This window comes from Plectropomus leopardus, unplaced genomic scaffold (assembly GCF_008729295.1).
Source record: "Plectropomus leopardus isolate mb unplaced genomic scaffold, YSFRI_Pleo_2.0 unplaced_scaffold29647, whole genome shotgun sequence".
In the NCBI taxonomy this organism is placed as follows: Eukaryota; Metazoa; Chordata; class Actinopteri; order Perciformes; family Serranidae; genus Plectropomus; species Plectropomus leopardus.
Window position 1 is genome coordinate 1 of NW_024632320.1, and position 9,266 is coordinate 9,266.

Sequence of the window (9,266 nt, forward strand, 5' to 3'; positions counted from 1 at the left end):
TGCTCTTTAAATTTTCAAAATGTTTGAAATTCATTAAAAATAAAAGTTTTGGTTTTTTTTACCTTCATAAACCTGATCAACAGTTTTAAAGGCTTTGGTCACGTCTCCTCTCTCAATCCTCCTCCGAGGCTCAAAGAAAGACGACTTCTCAATGGCTTCCTGTCACAGCGACAAACACAACCAAAAAAAGTCAACTAGCACAAATTTTACTTGTAAAAGTGTAAAGTAAGAGCATATTTAAAGAGCAAATCTACGTTGAAAATAATGCTGCGCTGCTCTCTGCAGGTCCAAACCTCAGGAACATTTAACATCTGGAGCAAGTATTCAAACAGAAGGTAATGTGTACAAAATTATGCACAAAATCAGATTATTGACAGAAAAATGATGTTTTGATTGCTTGAATATTACTATTCATAAGTTTTCTTGGTGTAGTTTTTCTATAAGCCAGTATAAGTTTCTACTACACCCTCACACGTACTTTTATATATTGTGTTTTGTATTATGTGAAACAATAAACTAAACTAAAAAAGCATCTTGTGCTGGATTTGTGTGACTCTGCAGACCTCTTGGGTAAAAATCGGGTCTGGCAGGTCTTCGTAGCTGATCTTCACAGCTGCTGCTCCTCGTTTGGCGTGTGCCCTCGAATCAGCGACCACCGCACATATCCGCTGACCGACACAGGACACCTGCAACGAGACAATTATACTGAAGATCACGAACAAGATGATCACGGCAGGTTAGTGCTGCTGGTTCACACTGGTGACGAAGCTTTCACCGCGGCCTGAAACTGAAAGTCCTGCAGGATATGTTGAATATTCAGATATATTGAATACATTTGACATACAGATTATACACATGAATTAAAAAGGGATGTGCACACACTGATACTCCACCTCCGTCTCGGCCAACAGCTCCTCATCGTAACCAAACATTTTCCGAACTTTCTTCCCGGGAATATCTTTGGCCGTGATGACATCGACGACACCAGGAAGCCGCAGAGCCTCGCTCACATCCAGCCTGCTGTTGGATGAAAGAAACATCGAAAACCAAACCTGCGGTCCAACTCAAAGTGGCTCAGAGATCGTGTTTTCTCCTTACGTGATTTTAGCATGCGCTCGAGAGCTGGTGACCATAGTCAGGAAGAGCTCCCCATCTGTTTTTGGGATGTCGTCGCAGTACACAGCTTCACCTGTGGCCTGGCTGATGGCAGAGCGATGCATGATGGGACGTCCCACTGGGTCCTGGTCGCTCTGGTCCTTTGACACACGCTGAAGACAAAGAGGCAGCATATAGGGTGAAAAAATATGGTCCTGGGATTGACCCCAGTGGGACTCCAAATATAAGAGGAGCGGAGGAAGCCGTGTAATTTTTTTAAGACAAGTCTGAGGAAAAAACGAAAAGAAGTGAAAATACTTTGATATTTTCTGACCTGGAACTCCTGCAGGCCGGGCTGGATCTCTCTGGGTAAAGGCTGGATCTTCTCAGGAAGCTCGTCTGTAATCACGCTCTGAACACAGAAACTAAATGAATATCTTGTAGATTCGATCATGTTACTCTGCACTGTGTCGCGTAAAAATGTACATTTGAGGCAAATTAAAAGATGCAATGTTATTTTCTTTTAATCAAGGCCCTGTCCTACCATTTCTCTGAGTTTCTGCAGGACCTCCAGGTTAAATTTGAAGAGGAAGCTGAGAGTCAAAGAGCGACGAAACTCCACTTTTCCTCCAGGAGCCGAAGGAGGGAGGACCAACTCATCCAGGAGGACGTCATAAGCCCGGCTGAGGGTCTCATCATCCCAGGGTCTGAAGGAAACAATCTCTGGGTTCATGCCTGCGTTATCTTTTGATTTTGCCTTTACTGAAAATCAAGATGCTTTCTGGTTTCAGTTTCCCTTTTGAACAGAACAAACACAGAAGAGGACAAGAGCAAATGGAAAAGAAAGAAAGAGGAAGAAAGAAAAGAAGGAATAGAAGAGGTAGTTAAGGAGCAAGACATTTTGACAAAACTCCCAAAGACAACCGAAAACATAATGTCTCTGGCCACATGTGTCGCCATGTGGAGGCATAAAAAGAAAGGAAAGACAGACAGGAAGGATTTAGGGAAGGAAGGTGGAGTGAAAAGGAAAGAAAATATGACAAAAATAACAAATAAAGATGGGCGTGGATACAAATGGACAGAAACAAAGAACAACGTAGCAAAGGAATAAAGGATTAAAGCAGTAGCTTGGATACCAGAAAAGAAAAGGAGAAATGAATGGCAAGAAATGAAAAATGAAAGAAGGATGGATAAAGGAAGAAGAGAAAGTACTACAGAAGAAAGTACTGCTAATCCACTTTTAATCCAAAACAAAACACTGATGAGATCCGGCTCTGACCTTGTGACGATAGCTGTGCAGGTTTTGGCGGCGCTAACAGTGGTCGGTCCCATTCCTCCAAAATAAATACTGACGTCCTGAACCATCCTGGACCCCTCTGAGAAAAACACTCTCATCCCGGTCGTCACTGTGGAGAAGGAGCTCTCCTTCCTCGCAGCCTGGCGGAAAGCTCGCACAAACTCCCCCTGCGGCACAGAAAATGCAGAAATTCAAGTTTTTAACTGATATACAGCAAATGTTTTACCGTTCTGACGTGGAATTTTGTGTTAAACGTTAAACGCAACGTTTTTTGCGTTTATAGTGTCTCCTAAAGGTTGATTTTAGTGAAACAGTGTTTCGAGTTTATAGAGACATTTACTACAAATTTGGTGGTGATTGGAACAATCGTTGCACAGTCGGGTCTATTTATGCTTTTAAGTTGAGTGGTAAATATCTTTAAAACACAGCTGGTTGCGATCAGGCCTACAGTTTGAGACAGTTTGGGCAAAAAAGTGTTTTTTAAAACTTCAAAATGATGAAAATATTGAATGTTTCTTGAGGCTGTTTTGCAGAGGACACTGAGCTGGACTTCAGTGTCAAATTTCACATCAATTTGACTTATGGTGTGAGGGGAATGGCCTCTCAAAAATTGCATTTTTGTTCTTTAACTATTGCGCCAACATCTGGCAGACTGAATTCATATTTGTTGAGCAGCATTTGGGTTTGAAACACTAATAATAAACGTCAAAAGGGAGTACTCTCAGAGAGAGTATTTGTACCTTTCTGGAGAAAGGAATGAAGACAGAAACAACAATCTCCTCTGGTTTCAGGATGGTTTTTCCAAAGCTCACAAAGAAGTCTTGATTCAGGGAAATCTCTCGTCTTCCTCCTGTTGGACTCAGACAGAACTGCTCGTTAATCAGCGTGGAGAGGAGTAAACACGTCTGACACGAGTCTACGTTCTTCCAGAAGCTGTCACAGAGTTTCTAACCCATGTCTAAAAATAACCAATCAGCTTACCACTCGAAATGACGCTCACTCTGCAGTTCCCAGCAGCCAAAACAGGGTTCAGGTCTGAGTTCGGGTATGCACTCATGATGTTGCCTCCAAGAGACTAAACATGCAAAAGCAAGATAAAACACACTCATCAGATTTATAAATTTACACGATTTCACTTGCAGAATTTCCTCTAAATTCTCGTAAATCTTTGGGTTGATATTGTATTAAGTTGACATCTTATGTCAAACATCTCTGATTCAGAGGAGCTGAGTTCGCCTACAGCGACATTTCGGATCTGCTGGCTTCCCAGGTTTCCCAGCTGTTGGATCAGGGCTCTGAAAAGTTCAGTCTTCTCCTCCGGAAACTGAGGAACCAGCTTCTCCAAAAGAGACCGCACCTCAGTGAGACTGCACCCGGCTCCGACCCAAACACCTGCAGAGGAGCCAGCGTGTTAACCAACAAAGCTGCACGCTTGGCGACATACTTAGTTCATTTTTGTTTGTGTCTGGTGACTTTCATGAACCTCACAGATATTAGAAAATGCACAGGTGTTTAAAAAATCCCAGGTCGTCAATGACGATCTTTTGCACTTGCAGGCAGAGTTAGTGTCTTTGCAACAAAATCACGTCAAAATGGAAACTGCAAAGAGGTGTTGGCCTACCCTGCGGTGTCTGAGTGACCTCAAACAGCTCCGAAACTCTGGTTGGAGATATAATCAGCGGATGCACGACACTTTTAAACTTTATATCTGGACCTTAAGAAAAACAGAGACCATAGTTCTGTTAAAATGGGACAACACTTACATAGCAGGCTGCTGCTTTATAAGAGCAGCCTGCAAAAATCCTGGAGGGACTCGAGAATCATGAGGCAGCTGAGTTGTAAGTTTTCAATGTCTTTAAATCACCTGCATCCAACACAACTCTGAGAAATGAAGTGACTCTGGCCTGAATCTTTGTGATAAACTTCAAACATCAGAAACCGGGTGAATTAACAGCTGACCTATGGTGGTGTTTCCCAGAACCAGCGGAGCTTTAGGGTTACTGGTCTTGCACTGGACCAGTTCCTCCAGGGAGGCGGGGGACACCCAGCTCATCCTCTCCCCGTGAAAGGTGAGTGTCTGCGGGTTCGCTGTTTCTGCCATCAGCTGTGGAGAAAGAGTCATATTAATACTGCAGTTATGATTAAAAGAACTTTTTAGCTTCAAGAATTCATTATCTTTGGGCTCGAGTGGAGAATGATCAAATTTCAGGACACGTCTCTTTCACTCAAAGCAACAAAAAAGTCAATACCGTCACTTTAAAGAGAGTTTTGGCAGAGAACCAGCTGATAAACAAGACCTAAAATCAGCCTATGTGAGTTAAAACTGTGTCCAGAACGCACAATAAATGAACTTCCTGTTACATGTGTAAACTTCTCATGACTTACAATCAGTTCAGGGGGGAAGATGAGCTCCTGTGTCGGGTCCAGCGGCTGAAACTCGTCCTTGTCAAACAACTGAGGCTTTCCCTGAAGCACAGTGAGACGGCACGAAGAGGTGGAGAGCAGGCAGAGACATGAGAGTCACTACGGCGGGATTACAGAAATGTGACGAATGAACCCGGATCGACCTCAAAATGTCTGAGGAGGGCGTGACACGTTACATGACAACAAAAGGCACAGAGAGAAAAGCCCAGAGGGGAAAGACACGGTTAAAAAGTGACACTGGAGAAGAGAAAAACAAGGAGATAAAAAGACTGAGAGGGATCACAAATGAAAGGAATAAAGGGACAATAATACACAAGTTTGCAGTAAAAATATTACTGTAAACAAAGACGTAATCGAAGGGTGTTTTTAGCTTTGTGAGTCTGTCGACTGTTGATCACAGAGTAAGTCATTTAGAAAAATGAAACATAGCAGGCTTAATGGGGAATTATACTAAATACTAGTGTTTCGTTATCGGACTTCTGTGTTCGCCACAGATTGTCCATAACGAACTCCCTGTTCAGGCGTAACGGTGTCCCTATGTGCACTTAGCACCAGGACACCAGGCCGCAGTTCGGTGATCGACTTCGTAGTCGTGTCGTCGGACTTGTGGCCGCATGTCTTGGACACTCGGGTGAAGAGAGGGGCGGAGCTTTCAAACGATCACCACCTGGTGGTGAGTTGGCTCCGATGGTGGGGGAGGACGCCGGTCAGACCTGGCAGACCCAAACGCATTGTGAGGGTCTGCTGGGAACGTCTGGCAGAGTCTCCCATCAGAAGGAGCTTCAACTCCCACCTCCGGGAGAGCTTCGACCATGTCCCGGGGCAGGCGGGGGACACTGACTCCGCGTGGGCCATGTTCCGCGTCTCCGTTGTTGAGGCGGCCGATTGGTGCTGTGGCCGTCAGGTGGTCCATGCCTGTCGCGGCGGCAGCACCCGAACCCGTTGGTGGACATCAGCGGTGAGGGACGCCGTCGAGCTGAAGAAGGAGTCCTGTCGGGCCTTCTTGGCCTGTGGGACTCTGGAGGCAGCAGACAGGTACCCACAGGCCAAGCGGAGTGCAGCTACGGCGGTTGCCGAGGCGAAAACCGGGGCCCGGGAGGAGTTCGATGAGGCTAATTCATGCATTCACATGCAGTGGTTTATCTTATATAAACAGTAGTGTGACGACAGAAAAATGAAGTAGCCTAGACCTTTTTAAACAAAGGAAAAAGCCTGGAGACAGAGACGGGCAGGCTGACAGAGGATCAGAGCCCGATACATTCATAAAAAAGCATCAATATTTGTAGGCCTTTCCCTGTTTCTTATTTTTATTAAACCGTATACAAGGCTTCCTTCCTTTAATCTACGACCACCAAAATCTAGGTAGTTCAGTGCTGATGGACACTGGACGTTTGTGCCAAATTTGAAGATATTCCCTCAAGGCGTTCTCGAAGTGTTGGGTTACTGAGAATGGGACGGACGGACAGACAACCCAAACACATGTACATCAGAAAATGGAAAATTAACATGTGATCTATAAATCTATACAAATTAAATTAGGAAGAAGAAATAAATGGAAAGACAAATTCAAGGAAAAGATAAAAGAACACAAAAACACGAGCGAACGCCTACATATGAGAAAAGACACAAGCAAAGAAAAAGCATAAAAAGGAAATTAATTGTCCTCACATGCTCTGGTTCATCCGTGTTTTTCTCTCCGCTGAGGCAACAGTTTCCGTTTCCGTTGGCCTGGCAGCAGTTGGCTTCCTGTCGGGATTGATTGCAGCACAACACTTATCACGTTCTTTTTATGGCTTATCGGATAGAAAAATATTTCAGCACTGCTGAAGCCTTTTTCCCCATGTTTTTGAAAGAAACTGCATCAACTTGCTCAGAGGTCAAAGGTTAAAACACTTAAATAGTGTCTTTTTTGGGGGATAAAATGTTTTTCCACAGTGGCTACTACAAATTCAGTCTCGAATGGCTGAAAAGGAACCATTAAAGATATAATAAGTAACCTTTCTATGTTAAAATGTAAAAAAAACAACTAGACCAATATTATGTTTTGTTAAGATGTGTACTTATTATCCCAAATGTTACGTTTGTGACATGAAAAACAGAGAAATCTGTAATTTTTCTCATTTAAAGAGTTATTTCCTTGCACTATTTCCATTTTTAAATATTTTTTAAGCAGCCTGTCTTCAGCCAAACATCGGAGAAACACTGATTTTTAAAATTAAACTTCCTTCTGTATTTATTTGTATTGGTTTAAATCACCCGGCGCGTTTTTAAAGTCTTCTCTGGGAGAAGACTTCTGTGAATATTTCAGCTTCTGGTAATAAACCTCCTGATCAAGAATCTGTTTTTTTCCTTCTTTTTTTTGATTAAGAGGCTCAAAAAACTGCATTTTGTATAACTGGGACAAACACAATTCATCGTATTTGAATAAACGATTGTATGTTTTATGTTTCTGACAAGTAAGTCAAACTTGACTTGACCTGCTTTAAAGGATGAAAGTGCAGCAGCTCATAAACTCCTGTGGTCACTGATATATGCTGATGATGTAACCTTTACTGGTGAGCTGAGCTTTGTACCTGACAGAAGGTCCTGCAGCCGTCAATGATTGGTCGATACCCGGTGCAGCGGCACAGATTACCTGAACAGTGACAACACATGACGAGGAGAGGACAGGGTGCAGATCAGTTCACTTTTACTTTGTGTATAAGTACAACATGCAAGTCAACAAGTTCTTTGTGTCTTAAAACACCCAAAAGTGCACATTTATATTCACATGAATGATGCCAGAGACATTTATTACGTCTTGTAAGCTCTAAACTTTATAGTAGATACCATAAAACTTCATATATATACTGTGTATATATATATAGTAAACAAAAGTGAGATGCAAAAAAACAGATCAATAGAGGTAGCAAAGTAGAGGTTTTAAAAGCAAAATTATATATTTACAATTACTTTTGTGCTTTTGTAATTATATATTTACTTTTACAATTTCTCACTTTGCCTCATTTTTTCTCTTAAGGTTTTTTTGGGCAAATTTTCAGGTAATTTTCCTGTACTTGGATCATATCTTCTTTTGTTGCCTATTATCCTTTTCCCATGTTTTTGAAAATAAATAAATAAATAAATAAATATCCCCCGACCCTTACAAGGACAAGTGGTGATGGACAATAAATGAACGCATGAATGAATTCATCAACAGATAAATGAATAAAGCCAATTTGCCTTGTTTTCAAAGGGTTAAATAAATAATCTGATTATATTTCCATGTTTGCTGAGCAACAGTTTCGTCTAAAAGGAATTCAAATCTCGTCTCACACAGACGCCAAATATAAAACTGTTGAGTTCAGCGATTTAAGCGAATAAAAGCCCGGCTATTAACCGAAGTTTTACATTAGAAATAACAGATTTAATAAAAAACAAACCGGCTAGCGCCTGCGTGATGTCCTCCATGGTGGGCTGCGGCTTGTTTCTCAGCAGAGCGTACATGGACATCACCATCCCGGGGGTGCAGAAGCCGCACTGGGAGCCGTGCGCCTTCGCTATTCGCTCCTACGAACACAGAATCCACACTTTAGGGGCCCTGAATACGGCTTAAATGCATGTTTTGCATTAAACAGAGAGACTGGTTGGCGCTGTGCATCTGAAGCTCTTTCTTGAACTTTGGGAAATGAGCGTTAATGCGCACTCACCTGCACGGGGTGGATCCGCGTCTTGGTGCTGCCGATGCCCTCCACCGTGGTGATGGCGGCTCCGTGAAGCTGGCAGACGGGCAGGAGGCAGGCGTTGGCTGAGTAATGTCTGACGGTGTGGTGAAGAGAAGCTGTGCTGATGGATCTGACATTTAAAACCGACCGGAGAACATTTCAGTGTAGTTATGACCTCTGCCATTACGCCAACAGCACCGCTATTACAACCACAGAAGAAGAAATGACCCAAACATCTGCAGGAACTGAATAAAAAGCACATAACATGACTGGAAAAGTAGTTTCACCACAGAAACACAGAAATCGCCTTCAAAGAAGTGCTTAAAAAATGACAATAATTTTGTAAAATATTTTTAAAGTCATATTTATGATTATTTTTAAAAACAATTTATCCCTATCTTTTCTTTTTAACCCTAGATATTTTTTCCTATCTTTATAAAAATTATTTTCTCAATCTACAAATTTCTTGCAATTTGTGGAACTTTTTTTTTGTTTGTTTATTTTACTAATTTTCTCTTTACCTTTTTCCTCATTCATAAATTGGCACAAGATTCACAGCTTTAAACACTTTTAAAAGGCATCTAAAAAGAAAATTTCAAAGGGTTAATGGTGCAAACGCGTGCCAAGTTCGGGACGATTTTTACAAAGAAAGGGGATATTACCTTACGGAAATAAACGTATTGCCAAATCGATTTCATTCTTGTAAAATTACAACTTTTCTTGTCGTAAAACTACAACTTTAATCT

General features: G+C 42.0%; 1 protein-coding gene across 1 annotated transcript; it reads right to left on the reverse strand.

Moving 5' to 3' along the window:
- Nucleotides 1-62: 62 nt before the first annotated feature.
- On the reverse strand, nucleotides 63-8,830 carry LOC121938498 (aldehyde oxidase 1-like; the record flags this gene model as incomplete). Its single annotated transcript, XM_042481739.1, has 17 exons — nucleotides 8,506-8,830; nucleotides 8,239-8,365; nucleotides 7,390-7,451; nucleotides 6,485-6,562; nucleotides 4,778-4,858; nucleotides 4,352-4,496; nucleotides 4,014-4,106; nucleotides 3,633-3,784; nucleotides 3,374-3,467; nucleotides 3,133-3,242; nucleotides 2,375-2,559; nucleotides 1,640-1,802; nucleotides 1,430-1,507; nucleotides 1,099-1,268; nucleotides 894-1,020; nucleotides 564-686; nucleotides 63-159 (listed from the first exon to the last, which is right to left on the reverse strand). Coding segments are annotated over exons 2-17 (1,834 nt in total), but the record flags the coding sequence as incomplete, so codon positions are not given.
- Nucleotides 8,831-9,266: the final 436 nt, after the last annotated feature.